Below are 20,915 nucleotides of genomic sequence, written 5' to 3'. Positions count from 1 at the left end.
TGCTTCAACAAGAAAATGACCCCAAACACACTAGTAAACATGCAAAGTCTTGGCTCTAAACCAACAATTTAGTCATGGAGTGGCTAGCCCAATCCCTGGACCTTAATTCAATCAAGAATTTGTGGGTTGACATAAAAAAATGCTGTTTCTGAAACAAAACCAAGAAATATTTATGAATTGTAGAATGTTGTTAAGGAATCTTGGAGTGGAATGACAGGTGAAAGGTGTCACAAGTTGGTTGACTCTGTGACACAGAGATATAAAGTGGTTAAAAAAAACTGCGGTCATAAAACTAAATATTGGTTTAGTGATTCAAAGGACTGGTAAATCCTAGAAACAAAAAAGTTTGTACAAAATAGTTTTGAGTTTGTAAAGTCAACGGAAAACTGCTATTTTTTAACACTCCTCTTTCAATAACTTTCCCAATTGCACAGCCTTAAGGGTGTGTCTATCATGAATGTTGGGTCTTGTTGATTTTATAAGAATCTACTGCACTGACTGGGGACTTGTTTGACATTGAGCAATGAAAAATATATCCTAAAAATGTAGATTAATCTGGTTAACCGCATTGGAGTGTGATCATTTTTAACACGACAGTATAAGGGGTGGATCTATTTTCATGGATAATAGGGCCACCCCAAAATCTTGACAAATCAATGTTTTGCTTTACTACCCCACACATTGAAATATATGGTATACAACACTGTGAAAACAGTATTAGCTCCCTTCTCAAATTCTTATATTTTTGCATAGTTTCCACAATTTTTTCCCCATTTTAATGTTAAAGCGTATGGAAAGTCTTCAAAGCACCTTTTAGTTATATTGTACTGTTTATGCTGAATTCAAATCTGAAATCAGTTATGAAGGAAACATTTGTAGTTTTGGATTATCGGCAAAAATTGATCGCACATAACTGAATTCGCAGGAACATCCCGAGCACACAGCGGAAAATCCCGAGAAGGGACGTGAAGTCAGAACGAGACACATAAACATGGGTACCGTTCAACACCAATGTGAGAACGACGATGAATTTTCCGATAATTGGAGTGATGAACATGATTCTGAAAGGTCCCATGGAGACGGTGACGAATACAAGCTTTATAAAGGCATTAAGATTATCACTTTGACCCAGTTAGACAGAACACATGTTGAAATGCAGATGGAATAGCTGGCGTAGAAGGTGCCGAGCCAGCAGTCAGACCCAGGGAGTATGACATGCTCGTTTTGTTAACACTGACTGGTAAGCATTTGTGAAGTTTGTTTTTTTTTTTTTTTTTTTTTACTTAGCCATAAACCGATAAATATAAATGGCTTCACTATCCTGAATGAATATCTAAAGTTTTCGGTCTTGTTTTAAAATAATGCAAAGGCCGTGTATTTAGTCTAAGTTGGTATATTTTCACAAATAAGAATTTTAATGAACGAAATCCGTTTAAAAAGTTGTCTCGTTAATTTGAGAGCAATAGTTGGTCATAACTTGCTTCACCATGTGAATAATTTCACGTGGTAAACTGATGCCATAACCAGACAGCACCCAGACCCGTCCATCCCCATTTTAGTCACAATTTTCCCAAGATGTTATGAGCAAAACCACTAAACTTTAGACTGAAAGTTGTAAATCGCTGTCTTGAGGTTTTTTTTGGGCACTGAATGCTTAAATAGAAATGTAAATGGAGGGGATGGTTCGGTGTACTGGACTGATATGGGTCTTCGAGCTATAGAAGTTTGTGAATGTGAACAGATATTTTTTTTTTTGGAAATTATACCCACTGGTGTGCATGTAGATGCTGCATACCCACGGAAACAAAAGAAAGTTTTAGTTGCCATGAGAGTCAACATATTCACCAGAAAATGCCAGATTATCCAGACCGGAGTGTGAGATGCTGGGATGCTATGCTGCAATAACTGTCATACACAATGCCAGGCTGCCACAAATATCTTGCGTACTGCGAGTAAAATGCTACCTAATAGGCATCTGCTAGACGTGGCAATTAGCACGGGTGGTCGTAACTTGCCTACGTCATAACTTGGATACTGATTGTAGTTGCTAAAATTGGTATCTTTTATATTAAATAGTGTACATCTGTGAATTACACTCCATAATGAAACAATAAGTTTTCTGACAGTAAAAATTGCATAGTATATAAAAGGCATCTCACCTTGTGTCATTTATGACAGTGACGAGAGCACTGTAAAGGTCATCTTCGCTCATGCTTTTCCAGTGCAACATAATGCCCATACCTTTGGCAGTCACACGGGTCATTGTGTCATAGTGGTCTCCAAACAGGGGCACACCCACTACTGGCACCCCATGGTACATGGCCTCAAAGATACTGTTAAGCCCACCGTGACTCAAGAAAGCCCTTATGTTGGGGTGGCCTTAACAATAAGAGAAAGGAGTTGTTTTATGGTTATTTTGCAATATGTGCAGATAAAACACAAACTTTTTTGTCAATTTGACACAAATAACTCAATAGTGTAAAAGTAAAAGAGGTAGAAACATCAGAATACAGTGGTACCTCTATTTACAAACATCTTTAGTAAAGAAAAATTCAGGTTACGAAATGCCTCCTCGGAAAAATATTGTCTAGTTACAAAGGAAAATTCAAGATATGAAAGGAAAAAATGGGCGCTGGATTTGCAGCCCCCAAATTCCACCGAATGTAAACATCCTGTATCATGGTTTTTGTGGCATGATAGAGGTTAAGACATTGGTAGGACAGACGCCAATTTTTATCCAAGATGCTTTTCTTTTCCCTTGGACACTTGACTGTTACCGAATCACACTAGTGCTGTCACACTAGCACACATTGGTAAAGTACAACTTTTTCGTGAGTTTTTTGTTTGTTTTTTTAAAGTTTATTCATCTTTATTAACCATGGACCCCAAAAAAATTTTAGTGCGAAAGTAGTGTGCGTACGTATAATCGTACGTATGTTTTCGGCCACATGTCAAACGTTTGCCTCTTTTGCTTGTCACTGACCCTTCTCTTCACGTTTAATTATTCAGTTAATCAACGCCAAAGGCAATTAAACAATTTTTATTATTCTTTACATTATGTACTTTGAATGCTTATTTTTGGGAGGGGTTGGGTGCTTAGAACGGATTACGCTATTTACATGTAAAATGTGCTTCTACTTCACATTACGAAACGACTTTCAGAATGGATTAATTTCATAAGTAGAGGTACCACTGTACTGTAGTATTGTTACAGGAGGAAAGACATGGTGAGTGCAAGGTAGCACTTGACCAATACTACATTCATTTACCTGAAAGACCTGTGCCTTAGTGGTTCTGTCTTTTCATTGGTAAAACTGTTTGTATCACGTTGCAATTGGAATGTGATTTTTTTTTTGTTGTATGTACAATGTTAACAGATAAAACTAAGTAGTACGACTGATACCAAACAAAGTCAAACAGAGTCAATAAATATTGCACATTCCGACTTCCTCACACACATAACACAGTACTTATGAAGGTAAGACGGGAAGGACTTGCGAAGAACGTGATACTTTATCTAGTGAGTGCAATAAAATACATTCTAAAAGCAGAGTAGAGCAGTCATGCAGTGCTCGTGAACTCACCCAGTAGGTCATTTTGAGGCATCCAATCAACAAGCTTGGTGTTGTTTCCAATGTTGCTTGGTGGGATACCAGAAAACCTAAAAAAAAAAAAAAAAAATAGTGGGAAACCATTTGCTAATTAATAATATAATGACATTTTACACCAAGACAGTTATAACCCCACAACAAATGCCAACACCACAAAACAGAAAAAATAACCCAAAGGAAATGCAACAGAATGCCAATGCAAATGCCAGAACACAATGACATCAACACACAACATGTCCACATTAACCCCTAACATAGCAACATCGGGAACACAGGAAACTAGCTCCTGCTAATTCATCTCGTACTTAGGGACTCATATTACTGACATACTGGACTCTGTTATAACTTGCAGTTGGTGTTGTATGAGTTTCATTTCACATTATAAGACAAGCAGCAGACAAAGTGACAGGATTTCTCAAAAATGCCAAAAAATGGCTATTAAAATGCGGAGTCTGGTTGGAATGTCCACTTGACATGGTTCAACACACCATGAATTTAGAAAATCGGATGATGGGTTCTGGAACAATGGAGGTATTTTTTTGTATGAGGAAAAAAAATACCTTTATGGGAAACCTTTTTTGTGATATAGTCAATATATGTCAAATGTCAAAAAAGCACCTTAAATAAGTAAAATGGTAAAACTTTATTATTTCTTAAATAATTTCTTCTACTACTCAGAGAATCCCTTCTTTGATATCCTGAAATATTTAATTTGGAAATATCCACCTAAAATCCTGTACTGGTTGAAATTATGAAGGATTCTCCAACACTTCAAACGGTGTCATGTAAGCTCAAATTTAATTTAAAGGTTAACTGACACGTAAAGCACAATTTTTAGTATGTTTTTAATTTGAAAAGTCAGCCGGAATGGACCCATCTGTTTTTTCACCACACATCAGGATGTTGTTGTACATGGATTTTTGCATCTCCCGCCATGTTGGAGAAGAACCAGGAAGTGACGTTTTTTGCAATAGTGGGGTCGAGTGTTGATATTGGTTTATAGCTATTGTACCGGCGAACAATTACTTGTATTTAGCCAAAATGCTTGTTGTATTGATGGATTTTGATTGAACACTCGGGAGGAGGAATTCACTCTTCACACTTTTCCAAAACACCCGGTTCGTCGTGAAAAATGGATTGCACAAGTGCAAAGGACGAGAGCTTTGTGGGTTCTAAATGACAGGCAGGTGTGTATAAAGCTATTAAAAAAATAATAGTTGTGGGGGACTAATTTGTCTCACAGTTTGTAGCAGATGTTACCTGTGAATTTAGAAAAAATCCCCTTGATCAAACCGGCAAAATTTAACAAAGCATTAGTATTGCGTTTAAGACAAGTAACACAATACAATAAAACACAAAACAATAACAAAATAGAAGTACAAAGAGAGTTTAGTAGCATGTAACACGAGCTCACTAGCTAACTAGACATATAGTCACCAAACTCGAAAAACTTCTCTGAAAGCAGCAATAATAAAAAGCGCCAATCGCGTCCAACGACGTAATTCTTCTCTCAGAATGTAATAAAAGATCCGTGTCATAACTTCATAAAGTACACCAGCGTTGTTGTCGCCCGCCGGCGGATGCCCCGGCATTAGCTTTGACGCGGAAGTGGATCGGGTGAGGTGGTTTGGCCGTGTGCGGGGAGGAAAAAGGAGCTCTCCCTGCCCACCAGTCACTGGTGTCTAGCCACCCCTGAAGTCGTTACTTTGCCCGGCATGGGTCCGCCTCAGTACGCTACATACACAAGACTTGTCAAAGAGTTGGGAAATTTAATAATTATAGGCCTGTCAATTTGAATATTTCATCGGGTTCCTCGTCCGTCTGTCGGGGAGTCTGTTGTTAGTTAGAAGTGCTCCGCGAATCATCTAAAAATGGCTCGAAATGGTAGGGTAATATTACCCTGGTCACTTCACTTGATTCTGAGATGTCTTCTTCTTCGAAACGAGCTTCAGTCTCAGAAGGGGTGTCAGAAAAAAACAAAAATCTCTTGTTCATCTGCCATAGCAGATGCCACACTTCTCAATGGCAACTGTCCCAGTGTGACATCTGTAAATGACATCGCAGGTAATATGGTTGCCACTGGGATATTTAGTGAGACTTCTGCAACTTTGCGCATGAATGACACGCTCTACGCTCTTTTTTTTTTCATAGACATTGAAGTGAATAATATTATATGTATTTTCATTACAATATCTATTTTAAAAAGTATATATGGAGTCAGTTGACCTTTAAACAGCACAAATGGAACATTATTTGTGAGAAAAGCTGTGTGAGCAGTCAGAGAGTTCATGTACTTTAGTAATATATATTCAGCCATCCATCCATTATCTTAGCTACTTATCTTCACAAGGGTCGCAGGGAGTGCTGGAGCCAGCTGTCAACGGGCAGGAGGCGGGGTACACCCTGAACTGGTTGCCAGCCAATCGCAGGGCACGTTGAGACAAACAGCCGCACTCTCAATCACACCTCGGGGCAATTTTGAGTGTCCAATTAATGTTGCATGTTCTGGGGATTTGGGAGGAAACCGGAGTCCCCGGAGAAAACCCACGCAGGCACGGAGAGAACATGCAAACTCCACAAAGGCGTGTCCGAGATTGAACCCAGGACCTCAGAAACTGTGATGCCAATGCTTTCCAGCTGATCCCACTCTTCTGCCTATATGCACCCCTATAGAGGCACAAGAACAGTGCAATCTTTAGGCCGGTTCCAAGCCCAGATAAATGCAGAGGGTTGCGTCAGGAAGGACACCCGGCATAAAACTGTGCCAAACAAATATGAGCGTTCATTTAAAGAATACCATACCAGATTGGTCGTGGTCTGGGTTAAGAACACCCGCGCCCAGCACTGTTAACCTGCAGGGTGTTTGTGGAAATTCAGCTACTGTGGATCGAAGACAAAGAAGAGGAGGAAAGTGGATTCATCAGCAGAAGAAGAAGAGGAATGCGCAGAGCCTACAACTGAGTGTTGAATGTTAGGACTATGACAGGAAATGCTCAGGAGTTGGTTGATATGATGATTATGAGAAAGGTTGACATATTGTGCATCCAAGAGAGCAGGTGGAAAGGTAGTAAGGCTATAAGTTTAGGAGCAGGGTTTAATTTATTTTACCATGGAGTAGATGGGAAGAGAAATGGAGTAGGGGTTATTTTAAAGGATAGAGTGATGAGGCTGAAATTTGAATTGAGATGTTATCTATAATGTGATTAGCGGCTATGCCCTACAGGTAGGATGTGACCGAGAGTTGAAAGTCAAATTCTGAAAGGAACTAGATGAAGTAGTTCTGAGCATCCCAGACAGACAAAGAGTTGTGACTGGTGCAGATTGTAATGAACCTGTTGGTGAAGGAAACAAGGGCAACAAAGAAGTGATGGGTAAGTACGGCATCCAGGAAAGGAACTTTTAGGGACAGATCATGGTGGACTTTGCCAAAAGGATGGAAATCGCAGTTGTGAACACTTTTTTCCAGAAGAGGCAGGACCAATGTGTTACCAACAAGAGCGGAGGTAGAAGTACGCATGTATTAAATTTCGTGCAGACGATGTAATCTGAAGGTTACTGACTGTAAAGTAGTGGTAGGGGAGAGTGTAGCTAGACAGTGTAGGGTGGTGGTGTGTAGGATGACTCTGGTGGTGGGTAAGAAGATTATAAAGACAAAGGTAGAGCAGAGAACCATTTGGAATGCAAGGTTTGAGAGAGCAGAACTTCGATGGGTTGGACATGTCCAAAGGCGAGAGAGTGAGCATATTGGTAGAAGGGTGCTGAGGATGGAGCTGCCAGGCAAAGAGGAGAGGAAGACCAAAGAGAAGGTTGAAGGATATTGTGAGGGAAGACATGAGGGCAGTTGGCGTGAGAGAGGAAGATGCAGGAGATAGGCTAAGATGGAAAAAGATGACACGCTGTGGTGACCCCTAACGGGACAAGCCGAAAGGAATAGCAGAATATATATATATATATATATATATATATATACATACACACACACACACACACACACAGATTATAGGCTCATTCCATCTGTTTGACAAAATTCCACAAAGATGGTGGTCACTTGTCATAATGTCATACACATCCTTATCTCCCTTTCTACAACAAAACACTAAGTCAGTGTGCTGCCAATCAAAGCCTACATTCATCCAGGCCAATTATCAATGACACGATTCATTGGGCTTAATCCCCCCCGCATTCTCCTCAGCCCCCATTTCTTTTCTTGTTCACTCATTTTGGAAGATCACAGCCGGATCGTGGCGCTTCATATATCAGAAATACAGGCCAACAAATGACAGCAATATTTTTTACAACTGCTGGAATGCAAAGAAATATGTAATTTCATGTGCTCTGTGTTGACTGCCACACTATCTGGTTCATCTGTTATAGGTTCTCTGCATTGCAGAATTTTTGATACGTATTTTGGAGATTTATTGCTGCATTGCAGGCTTTTGCGGCGATTATTTTCCCACACATCCTGTTACCACACAGCAATTAGTACGGGCCAAGATAATCGTATGCTTCACACGGTCAGGATTTTTGGAGCTGATTACTGATCAGGAAGTTAAAAAAAATGATAACCTATAACTGTTCTGATCACCAGATGGAGGAATGAGTCCATTTAAATGATCTGTTCATTTACTGCACGGGTTCCAAGATTTTTTTTTACCTCAAGATCTACTTTTCAACAGCCAGCCTCTCGCGATCTACAGATGGGGGTGAGGATGGGGTAGCATTGCCGTGACTGCCGTGAAGAAAGTAAAAGAGAGACCGTAAATAGGACGCCAGCTTGCTAGAACGCGCCTTTATGTGCGTTCAATTGATGTATTGGCCACACCTGAATCAAACATCGAGATGGATGATAGGCTGATGTCTTTCTTTATTTTTGACCAAAACTGCCTCGCAATCGACCGCCATTGAGCACCCCTGATTTACTGTATATACTTGTATACTTGCTCACAAATGTATTTATGCCAGTGAGGCATAGTGACAGACAACAAAGTAATGGTCTTTTACTAGATAGCAGTTAGTACATCAAGCAATTACCTACGTTTTGTGACATTTTTGTTTGTGTGCCGAGAGATTTTTCAATATAAAATGTTTCCTGCTCTAGTCAATATCATTTGGTCAACAAAACGGCAGTATGTTTGGAAACAACCACAAGCGGTAGCATTAGCTTGCTAGGCTACGGAAAATTTTGATGGCTTGTGAGCCATCTCCCATGAAAAGTATGTGTACATACCTTCAGCAAACATACACAAAGATCTCTCATGTCCTGAGCACCAGTGACCACAAACACTCATTTTCCCCCCATTTTCTTCTTAAAATACAGTCACCATGATCCACTCGCATTGTCATCCCCACAGTAACAAGTGCATTCAATCACATTTGATTTGACCAGATAAAGCCCGGTGATTGTTTAAAAAAAAAAAAAAGACGAGATTTTATTGCAGTAGTCTGATATAGTGCAATCGTGAAAGAGCAAATTTGTCTTGTCGTCTGATCCCCGCATTACCTGTCATCTCTCAGCTGCCTTGTCTCTGCCATTGCACAGTTTTTATTTTTAATAGCTTTATTGGCAGTAAGATATTTAGAGGACTACATCAAGCACAGAAAAATCTATCCAGTAAATACTATATAAAAATAAACTAGGATTTAGATTCAGATATACTGTGCATGACAGCAACGTAGAATAAATGTCTTTCTCAGAGTTGATTAATAACATCACTTATCGGATCAGTGAATTATGACATAAAAACCAATCAGCAAAAAAATGCAAAATGTATTTTTTCAGGACTTCCGTGGCAAAACCCAATTGACCATTCTAAGTTGAGCCTTCATATGTCAGGGGATAAACGTACATAGCAACCTATTCAATGCAGCCACCATTCATGTTTACATGTGAGAGGTGCATTCAGAGACACTACGTAAATGGGTAAGAAGGTGTTCTTCTTCTTTTTCTTTTCCTTTGGGCTTGTCCTGATTAGGGTTCGCCACAGCATGTCATCTTTTTCCATCTAAGCCTATCTCGTGCATCTTCCTCTCTAACACCCATGGTCTTCATGTCCTCCCTCACAGGATCGATATCAGAAAGTTTTAGTTAAAACATTCTACGATCACAAAATACAGTATATATTTTTTTTAGTTTTGTAATATAAAACTCGATAATATAAAATATTTGGTAATATGGTTGAAACTAAATAAATAGAGGTGTTGAGGAAAGGATAACCAGAGAGTCCAGTAGTGAATTTTATGAGACAGTTCCTCTTCTCTTTCCTCATGAGCTGTCAAACTTGAACTGTCTTCTCTCATTTTTGTGTCATGTTGAATAAATATCTAACTGGTAAACCTGACAATTAAAGTCTCCAAGCTGGGGGTCCCACTGGAAAGAGACTCAAGGGGATGACCCAGGACACGCTGGAGTGTCTATGTCTCTCGGCTGGCCCGGGAACACCTTGGGAAGAGCTGGGAGTGGCTGGGGAAAGGGAAGTCTGGATATCCCTGCTCAAGCTACTTCCCCCGCAAACCGACCGGAGAAGCGGTAGAAAATGGTTGGATGGATGATGCCTTCATAGATGTGTAAGTTACCCATGCAATTGGCACGAACAGCCTCATACAATCAAAGACGCTGGCTTTTGAACTTTGTCTCCACAACAGTCCGGATGGTTCTTTACCTCTTTGGCCCAGAGGACACGCCGTCCACAATTTCCCAAAACAAAATGAAATGTGTACTCATCAGACAAAAGAACACTTTACCACTTTGCATCAAAAAGCCTGCAGCTTTTCTGGGTGTTGTTGATAAATGGCTTTTGCTTTGAATAGTAAAATTTTAAGTTGAGCTTCCAGATGTACCAGTGATCTGTATTTACTGACAGTGGTTTTCTGAAGTATTCCTGAGCCCATGTGGTGATATCCTTTACACATAGAAGACAGTTTTTGATGCAGTGACCCGAGATCGACGGTCACAGGCCATCAATGTTGGTTTTCGGCTTTGCCGCTTAGATGTAATGATTTCACCAGATTCTATGACTCTGATTTTTTTGATGATATTATGGAACGTAGATGATGAAATCCCTATATTCCTTGCAATTGTACGTTGAAGAAGATTGTCCTTAAAACTGTTAAAACTATTTTCTTGTGCATTTGTTCACAAAGAGGTGAATCTCACCCCATCTTTGCTTATGATTGATTGAGCAATTCGGATAAGCTCCTTTTATACACAATTATGGCACTCACCTGTTCCCAATTGGCTTGTTCATCTGTGGGATGTTCCAAACAGGTGTTTGATGAGCATTTCTCAACTTTCTCTTTCTTTTTTGCCACTTATCCCAGGTTTTTTGGGAATGTGTTGCAGCCGTACATTTCTGAGTTAATAATTATTTGCTAAAAACAAAGTTGATCAATTTGAACATGAAATATTTTAGTGTATTTAATTAAACGTGGTGTGAACATGATTTGCAAATCAATGTGGTCGGTTTTTGTGTTTAACACATTGTCCCACCACCATCGGAAGTGTACTAATAACAACAAAGCAAATAATACATCGGGACCAAGTTTTTTTTTCCATTTGCGTTGACTTCAAGTAGCGAGCCGTGGCATGGATCGTATGTTATTTTCCATATTCAAAAGAGGCTTTTGAGCTTGTTAGTGGAAGAGACAAATAAAAATATTACTGCGGTACAGAAAATAAATCAATCACGCTGTTATTTTAAAGGATGCTTTTCTTATTAAAAATTTAACACAACCTAAGGATGTATGTGAGCAGCAATGTGAATGTAGCCTACAAGTATTTACTGTACATACTGTAGATCTGCTTCTGAATGCACTAATTTCTATGACCAATTACGACCTATAAACTTGATGATGGATAACTTTTTGGAAATTATAAATTGATGAGTTTAACACAATTTACTAACTCAAAACAAAATCCCAATACTCGGACAGAAAAACCACAATTTACATCTTCTTTGTTATTATTGTAGATTTACCAAGAGCTTTCGTATGCTACTCGGTAAACCCTGTCCACTGAGCTGACAAATTTCTGTCAAAAATATCCACTATTAATCTCATGCAAGCCAAAATTCCAAAACGATCTCTAAACTGACCCCTCAAAAAGTACTGTGACGTTTCTCTGTCACTGCTTGCCCGAAAAAAACAAATTTCACTAAAATAGCTCAAAGTGAACATTATTCATCAGAAGAGCAATGGAATAGATCATGTACTTTTATCCTAAATTGTTTTTTCAATGAAATTCTTGTGGAGGATTTTCCAAGTGTTTGTAAATTCCAGCAAGATGGCACCCACTTGTAAGAGTCAAGTGGGGAAAATATCACAACATTAAAGCTCAGAATATTTACTTCTGTCACTGTGATAGATGTGATATATGATTAAGGACAAAGACTTTACCTCCAGATGACTTCCTGGGGTAGCCTGGCAAGTGCTCCAGCCAGTTTGTGTGCAATGTCATTGGAAAGATACTTAACCCCAGCGCCAAAGGACACCACAACAAAGCCGTTCTCCGTTGTATCATTAACCCATTGCTCAAAGTCCTGTGGGAATACGTAAACATTTAGAAAAGGTAACTAAATTGTACACAAACAAGCTAGTATAAGTATGCACTGCTTCAGACTCCTGCAATCAATTTTGCAGTCCCTGTTTATTGCTTTAGAGAGTGATTGTGTCAACACCAATAAAGATTAGTGTGTTGATCTAAGAAAATATTCAGCTCACATATATGATTTTACGAGATCTGATGTCATAAAACAATTACAAAATGTTTTAAAAATGTCTTGGTGATAAAGATGGGAAATAAGTCCATAAAATGAATCCCTTAACAAGCCTTTACCAGGTATAAACTGTTGTGAAAATGAGATGTCAGCCACTGGTTTGTAGGCTGCCGTTTTAAAGACCTAATATATAATTTTCATCTTGACCGTTTCAGGTAAGGAATTTGCTTTTATTGTTAACTGTGAGTTAGCTCCAAAAGACTGTCAAATGTGTCACAACTCATCAGTAATCACAAAAATGTAGAAAATTGCATTAAATTCTCAAAAGCCAATAATAATCAAACATTTACAGGATGCAGTAACACACACTGAACTCATGTGCCCACACTATACTAATATTTGAATGTCTTTGTCTTTCGTAAACTTGGTGAGATTTAGCTATGCAGACTAAGATTCCTGAGCACAGGTTCTTTAATGTGGTTACTAAGTTTAAGTGAAAAAGAACAACAGCTTCTCACCACATTGGATGGTATCTGCCATACTTTTGTTAAAAGAAAAAATGCTGAAAAGCTGAAAGTATCACAGCCGTACCCCTTATGCAGTTAAACTTTAATTTCTACAGCTCAGGGTGGTCAGTTTTTCAACTTCAAAAAATTACCAAAGAACAAGCCAAAATACATAGCCCACTGAATACAACGGTCAAAACGAGATCTGCTTCCAATCAACAATGCTACCACAGCAAAATGGCCGAGTATAAGAATTCATTTTTGCATTACAGGCTACAGCAGTATTAAAATTTAACGACACAGAAATGAGGTGAGAGAATTTTTTTTTTTTTGGTCATTTTTCAGTAAGTATGTGAGCAGGATGGAGTGACACTAATCTGAGTGACAAGAGAGGCACCATGTTTGTGTGGTCCACGTCCAACTGACATAGGTAAATAGTACAGCTGCGGCAGCTAAAACAGGCCCTGGCACGGAGAAACTGCAGCAGCACACTGGGCTCTGTGTCCCAGACGTGGAGTCTGACTGTCCCTACAAGGAAGCCACAGTGACGCTACAAAAAAGTCTCAGTGTCCCCTGGCTTCTGACAGAACAATGGCCTCATTCTCCCTGCGCTTACATTCTAACACCCTCACACATTAGGGCACAATACTCCCTGTTGGTGAGAGATGCATTCCAAAACTGCCACGCACAAGATACCAACGACCCGCGCTTTCTTTGTCCAAACCATCAGCTAACTGACCCCCATCAACCTCAACTCTATGAGTCTCTTCCCTCTCGGGGAGGTATTTAATACATTCATTCAAACCAACGCCATCCTCAGGGTGCCCTGTATAAAAGTTTGTTGAGACAAGCCAGCAGTACTAAAAGGTCACAAATAGAGGTGCAACAATTATGTAATCAATAAGCAACTAATTAATTATCAAATTAATCAACAAAGTTTGTGATAATCATTTCATTATTTAGAGGCAATGTTTACCTCAAAATTACCCAAATCTACCGTTTTCAGCTTATCAACAGTAAATACCGTACAGCAGCCCTGGCCAAACCTTGGGTCTTTGACCAGTTGCTCGCTGGTCTCACATCTGTGGCTCGGGTGCCGCATGCATCTCTTCAACCAGAACTGTGCGGCACCTACGTTCGCGCCATGTGAAAATGTCGCGAAACACTCGGAACGGACTACACTAGAACCCCCCAAAATGAGAACCTGTGGATCAAAGATCACAGATCTGAGAGGAAAGCTATTTCAGGTATGGTGTATGTCATGTATGAAAACATCTGTCAATAAAGTTACTTGAATTGTGTGTGCGTAACTGCGAATGATGTGGCTCTTTACAAGAACACATTAAAAACTGTGGCTCTTAGCCTCTGACTGATTGGCCACCACTGCTGTATACTGTGTCTGTATCTGTGGTCCTCCAAAAAGCAGTCTGATTATTTTTGTGTTTAATTTAAATTTACAAACATCTTTTGCTTTGAAAAAAATAAATCAAAATGTTTGCCCATTTAACAAGGACCAAACCAGGAAGTGAATAATTCATCCATACACCCAATGTCCCGCTTCTTTTAACTGGGGTCGCGTTTGTGCTGGAGCCTATCCTAACTCACTTTTGGGTGGGAGCTGGGGGTAAATCCTGAACTGGTTTCTAGCCAAGTGCAGGACACAGAGAATAAACAAAGAACTAAACAGTTTTCAATTAACATTCCATGCATGTTTTGGGGGGATTTGGGAGGAAACCAGACTACCAGAAAAAATGCAAACTCCACCTGGAATGGCAGAGTTTGGATTTGACGCCACAAGCTCAGAATTGGCAGGCAGAAGTAGAAACCAATTAACCACCACGTTGCCAAGTGGAATAATTATGAAAAGTTTGATTAACGTATAATTTACATTGTTGAACCTGAAACACCTTTAGAAGTGGTCGACAAACTACTAACCCTTTGCAAATAATGCCAAAGAAGTTGATCTCTAAAAAAAAAAAAAAGTACATTACACTCTCATTTAATAACTGATTAATTATTTGATCTTCATTAATTATTGAACAATATGAGTTGATAAATAATCATGAGAAAAAAATTCAACATATATATAACCAATTTAATATCAAACAAACCTTTTTCCTGTTATTCGCTTAATTGAGGGACTAATCAATAGACTAAGATTATGATAATATTCCAACAGCTGCAGCTCTAATAACAGAAAAAGGAATGACACGATAATTATCTATTTCAGTGGTCCCCAACCACCGGGCCGCAGACCGGTACCGGTCTCTGAATCAATTGGTACTGGGCAGTCGAACTAATAATTAGTTTTGTTGTATTTCTTTTCTGAGTCTTAAAAATCTTTTATTTTGAAAAATGACCAGATTCTCTGGGTTACATCTCGATCACTTGAGCACCAAATTTACCCCCGAGAAAAGCGAAAAGCGAGAAAAACCACGTCTTTGGAAAATTTCTTTTCGATGGGGAAAAGGCCCAGTGATGAGATCGAAGAAGAGCCTACTACTTCCAAGAAAAATAAAGTTATTAACCACATCAAAACACTCCTTTAACTCACGCATTTGAGGAGCTTTGTGAAGAGATAGAGGCAGATGCTTCTCTTACACACGGAAATAAGATAGTTAATAATAAAAAAAAAAAAAACATCCCTTATCAATCCAATCGCTCACATGAAAGTTTAAATTACGAGAGCTGCTGCAAAGATTTAACTCATTTCCGACATATCTGTGGAGTGGGGTTTTCAGGAGTGACAGCAACCAAAACAAAACAATGTAATAGACTGGATATAAACAACACACTTCGGGTGTCATTGTCTCCCATTACGTTCCCATCTCGGGTGTCATTGTCTCCCATTACATTCCCATCTCGTTGGAGAGAAACAAGCTTAGGGCTCCCATTGATTTAACGTTATGGTGAGTTAAAATTTTCATGCACTTTAAATTCATTTTTGTGGCGTATCTGTATCTTATTTTGAAGATTTGTTTATTTATTTCATTATTATATTCTTATTTTATTACTAATTATCATGTTTATTGTATTCGATATTCAATGCAAATGATTTTCAAAACAAACTAACTACGTAACGCCCCCCCCATCAAAATTGTCAAGCATTGACCAGTCCGCAGTGATAAAAAGGTTGGGGACCACTGATATATTATTACAATAAGGACACATTTTATTCGAAAGGAGATTAGCTGGGAAATTAACTGCACTAAAAAAAAAATAAAGGTACACTAAATGGGTAAACGAATTATAGTAATTAGTTTAATGATAATTATTTTCTAGGTATCCTCAAATGTTACAACATGACAATGAGGACGTGTCAGTACAAACAATGAGAAGTGGTTTAAATCACCCATGTTGTGTTGGCTCTTCACACTTTGAGACCTGGGTACTAGTATGGAGTCGCATCAATAGAAAGCAGAGCTGTGGTGGTACATTGCAGTCAAACTTCCCAACGGCAAGATGTACTACAATTATTATACATACGTCCATGCTAAAAATCACTAATAAAATTAGCTTTTCTGTTGAAATGACAATTAATTGGTTAATCCGTGTACTATAAAATGCAAGCGAGGGTGAAGTTCTCAGTGTAAAAGTATTAGCACAAGTGTCTTCCCATTTAATCAAGCGCTTATGTATCATTTGTGGGTCAGGACAGTAGATGACTGGTTAGCACATTGCTTCACGGTTCTGAGGACCAAGTTTGAAATCCCTGATCCTGTGTGACTTATCTCCGGGTACTCTGGTTTCCTCCCACATCCCAAAAAACACGCATGGGAGGTTAATTGAAGACTCCAAATTGGCCATCCATCTGAATGTGATTGTGAATGTGCCCTGCTATTGTTTGGCGAACAGTTCAGGGTGGGAACCACCTCTCGCCCAGAGTCAGCTGGGACAGGCCCCAGCACGACCGTGACCCAAGTGCGGATAAGCTATGTGGAAAATGGATGAATGGACTTATCATTTGGTGTACGCACACCTCACAGCACTCACCTGTGGCAGAGGATTTGCTGGTCTGGTGAGGATCCCTCCGATGTACACCACATGCGGTAGGGTGGGCCTGGGGAACTCCAGTGCCAAATCTGTGCACAGCATCCACATTTGGCTGCCTCGCACCAGTTCAGTCATAGCCACTTGCGGCTTTATTCCATATTTTCTCATGATACGGTCGTACTTGGGGATCAGAATAAAATGGACTCCAAAATTCTCCACGAGGTAGACAGCAGTGTTGGAAATCCTTTGGAACAGTGACATGCGGTCAGTCAGGAGTGAGTTGAAAACGGGTACGTACGAGAGCGGGGTCGGGGCACCCACCTCCGTAGGGTACCACAAACCTGTGCTGAACACAGCATATTTCAAACCCAGAATATGTGCAAGTACAAATCCGCACATTTCATTGGGGTCCACCAGCAACAGGTCAAACTTTTGCCCTTTGAGGCGAGCCATAACATCCGTATTGCCTACGATAGCATCACAATTTTGACTGTAGTGTTCAAGAATGTCAAAAAGCTCAAGAAATGTAAGGCGGCCTGAAAAGATGTTGCTGACTTTAGACTGCAGGAAACTCTCAGCTGTGCTGCTGTTGAAAACACCTGGATAGCGCTGTAGTTTGTAGTGAGGGGAAGGGAGTACCTCACGACCCTCTGAAACGAGGAAATGGGTTTCATGCCCAGCCCGGTGCAGAGAGGTGGCCAATGTCTTGAAGATGTACATATGTGATTCAAACAGGGTTGGTGGGACCACAATGATTTTAGCAGCCCGTGATGCACTGGGATGCAACGTAAGGAGGCCAAGGATGAGGAGTGAAGATGAGGGCAGGAGCATGGCTAAAATGACAAAGACATTTATATTAAACACAACTCATCATTATCATACTTGCATTACACATTTAATACTGGAGTGCAAAATTTGTGTTTTAGCTCACAGGTAAATCACGCTAATTTCAAGAAAATGGTTGCTGTTTGGATTTTGCTGCACACTTAGCAGACACGACTATGTGCTGCTCGATTTAAATTGAGCATTTTTCACTGATTTGACTTATTCAACTATTCACTTTTCACAACCATCACTATTATGTTGTGGGTAGCACCATCATCATTCTCCCCCCCCAAAAAAAAAAGTCGCTCTCTATGTGCACAAACACAAGGAACTATTCTCAAGTATTGTAAAATCACACCCCGAGCCCATACCATCCTTAAAAAAAAAAAATAGAGGAAATTTTCATCAGAAACAACTATGAATTTGAATGTGCTTCCTAGATATAAAAAGTAGCATGTGAACACACTGCCCTTACAGATAGATGAATTAATATCACCAGGGATGAGAATGACCAATTTGGAAAAACACTGAAAATGTCTGTCGATAGGGGTGGATGGGGGGGGGTGTTGAGTTTCCTCATGGATATTTTTTGCTCCTATCGGAACACAGAGTGCACAGCACTTTGCCGGGAATGTCCACTTTTTGTATGTGTTCGGTTAGACATGTTGATACCGTTTTTGATCCTATCTGCACGGTTACACTTTTTTCAAGCCATGCCCATCTGAAACAGTTTTTGTTTCCTGCATCCTTGTCAATTGCCCTCGCTCGATCTTCATCCTTTTTTTTTTTTTCTAACACTTTCACTATCGTAAAACTTTGAACATACCGTGGCTCAGTTCGCGCTATCTAAGTCCCACGCGGCATTACGTGGCTAACTGACAAGTTACACTGCGATTTCTGAGAACCGAGAACACATGTAAATGGCAATGGTCAAACTCGATTAACCACTAACAAGTTTTAATGTTTACGTCGCAAAATGCAAATATTTACACAACCGAGCAAGTTAGAACGGCATATGATAGTCGTGCTTGTGCTAGCACTAAGCTGAACTAGCAGCTCGGACCCCACCACCGAGAGGCAGGTGAACAATACCCTACCCCCTGAAATTTTCTCAACAGATTTGCGCTTATCTCGAGAATGGTCATTTGGGTCTGAAAAAGTCGGAAATCCGCCGATCGGCGGAAAATTCTCATCCCTGTATCACACAGTGTTGCTTCATTGCGATGCATCAGCTCATGTTCTGTTTAAAATCGGTCTTTCAAGCATGAAAGTGTGAGACAAAGGTTTTTTTTTTTTTTATCGATGTCTATTCATTGGGGAGTTTGGTAGTTGGTAAGTTTGCACAAAGACCATGTCACTATTTCCATTGAACTTTTAAAATGGTGACAAATTGGCCACAAAATAACCCATTACATTTTATTGTCCACATCCAGATGTGTGGATTGAGGAATTTCTTGCAACATTTCACTATCACACCTTTGTTGTACAGTATATGGTAAAGATTCATCAGATTCATCAGAGGGCGCTGCAGTGAAACATTTTTACCATTTGCACCTTCCATCTAGCCATCCATTTACTATACCGCTTATCCTGTTAGGGTTCTCAAGAAGTCCAAAGCTATCCCAGCTGACTTCAGGCAAAAGGCAGACTACATCCTGAACTAGTTACCAGTCAGTTGCTGGGCACGTGTAGAGCAAGCCAACCATTCCCGTTCTATACCACTTATCCTTACCAGTGTTGCGGATGTCCTGTATCCTGTCCAGGTGGTCATTTTCTAAACCTTTGAAAAATCAGAAAACTGAAAGGCGAAAATCTGAAAATGATTATCAACAATCAATCCATTCGTATTCTGAGCCGCCTATCCTCACAAAGGTCACTGGAGTGCTAGAGCCTATCCCTGCTATCATCAGGCAGGAGGCAGGATACACTCTGGACTGGTTACCAGCCAATCGCGGGGCACATGGAGATAGAAAATCGTCACACTCAAAATCGCACCTCGGGGCAATTCACAGCCTCCAATGAATGCATGTTTTTGGGATGTGGGAGGAAACCGGCGTGCCCAGAGAAAAACCCACGCAGGCACAAGGAGAACATGCAAACTACACAGGCGAGGCCTGGGATTTTAACCCTGATCCTCAAAACTGTGAGGTCCATGTTCTAACCAGATGTGCACTGCGCTGCCAGGTGATTAGCAATCAAACTGAATTTCTAAGTGCTTTTCTTACAAAAAAAGCAACACAAAACATTAATCCATCCATCTTCTGAGCCACTTATCCTCATAAGGGTCATGTGAGTGCTGCCGCCTATCCCACATATCATCGGGCAGGAGGCAGGGTACATCCTTGAATTGGATCCCAGCTAATTGCAGGGGACATAGAGACGGACAACAGTCACACTCACAATCACACCTAAGGGCAATCTAAAGTCTCCAATTCATGCATGTTTTTGGGATGTGGGGGGAAACTGGAGTGCCCGGAAAAAACCCACGGAAGCACAGTGAGAACATGCAAACTAGGATTTGAACCCCAGTCCTCAGAACTGTGAGGGAAATGCTCTAGCCAGTTGACCCACCGTCCTGCCCCAACACAAAGGATTTAACATTAATCATCATATAAAACTGACATGCAAACATTAAAGGCACGAAAAAATTAAAGAAAAAAGTAAAAAAATATTTAAACAAATTCCCCATTGTCAGACGAACAAACATTTTCTTTTTCTGTAATGTATTTTTTTATATTATCCATCCATCCATTTTCTTGTCTGCTTATCCTCACAAGGGTCGCGGGAGTCCTGGAGCCTATCCCAGCTGTCAACAGGTAGGAGGCGGGGTACACCCTGAAGTGGTTGCCAGCCAATCGCAAGGCACATAGAGACAAACAGCTGCACTTACAATCACACCTCGGGACAATTTATCAATTTATGTTGCATGTTTTTGGGGTGTGGGAGGAAACCGTAGCGCCTGGAGAAAACCCACGCAGGCACGGGGAGAACATGCAAACTCCACACAGGTAGGGCTGTCATTGAATCCGGGTCCTCAGAACTGTGTGGCCAATGCTTTCCAGCAGCGCTACCGTGCCACCTTTATCATAATAATGTACTTTCAAATGTATAGGTTATTACTTAATTTCTATTTTCCGGTCCCCATGTTTAAGTCGGTTTCTTGCTTTATACTATATATTTTGTTTTCTATTCAAACGTACAGATTTGCCTGATATTTTACCCTTCAGAGTTGGCTAATCACCATTTTAATGCAGTTCTAGACAAACCTA

General features: G+C 40.1%; 1 protein-coding gene across 4 annotated transcripts in view; it reads right to left on the bottom strand.

Annotated features, from left to right (window-relative positions):
* The window catches only part of ugt8 (UDP glycosyltransferase 8), a 31,662-nt gene that overhangs the window by 6,506 nt on the left and 4,241 nt on the right, over positions 1 to 20,915 (bottom strand). For 3 of the 4 annotated variants that reach the window (XR_009796327.1, XM_061829167.1, XM_061829168.1), the window contains exons 2-5: positions 16,822 to 17,654; positions 12,003 to 12,145; positions 3,585 to 3,661; positions 2,160 to 2,379 (exon numbers count right to left, since the gene is read on the bottom strand). Coding sequence is in view for 3 of the 4 variants with exons in the window: in XM_061829167.1 (XP_061685151.1) it covers positions 2,160 to 2,379; positions 3,585 to 3,661; positions 12,003 to 12,145; positions 16,822 to 17,652 (1,271 nt within the window). In the remaining variant the exon portion in view is untranslated. Of the gene's footprint in view, positions 1 to 2,159; positions 2,380 to 3,584; positions 3,662 to 12,002; positions 12,146 to 16,821; positions 17,655 to 20,915 lie in introns of those variants that run through there. The other variant, XM_061829169.1, reaches the window with a different exon arrangement.

Source organism: Syngnathoides biaculeatus, chromosome 9, assembly GCF_019802595.1.
Source record: "Syngnathoides biaculeatus isolate LvHL_M chromosome 9, ASM1980259v1, whole genome shotgun sequence".
Classification (NCBI taxonomy): domain Eukaryota; kingdom Metazoa; phylum Chordata; class Actinopteri; order Syngnathiformes; family Syngnathidae; genus Syngnathoides; species Syngnathoides biaculeatus.
This window is presented reverse-complemented; position numbering and strand designations above follow the sequence as displayed.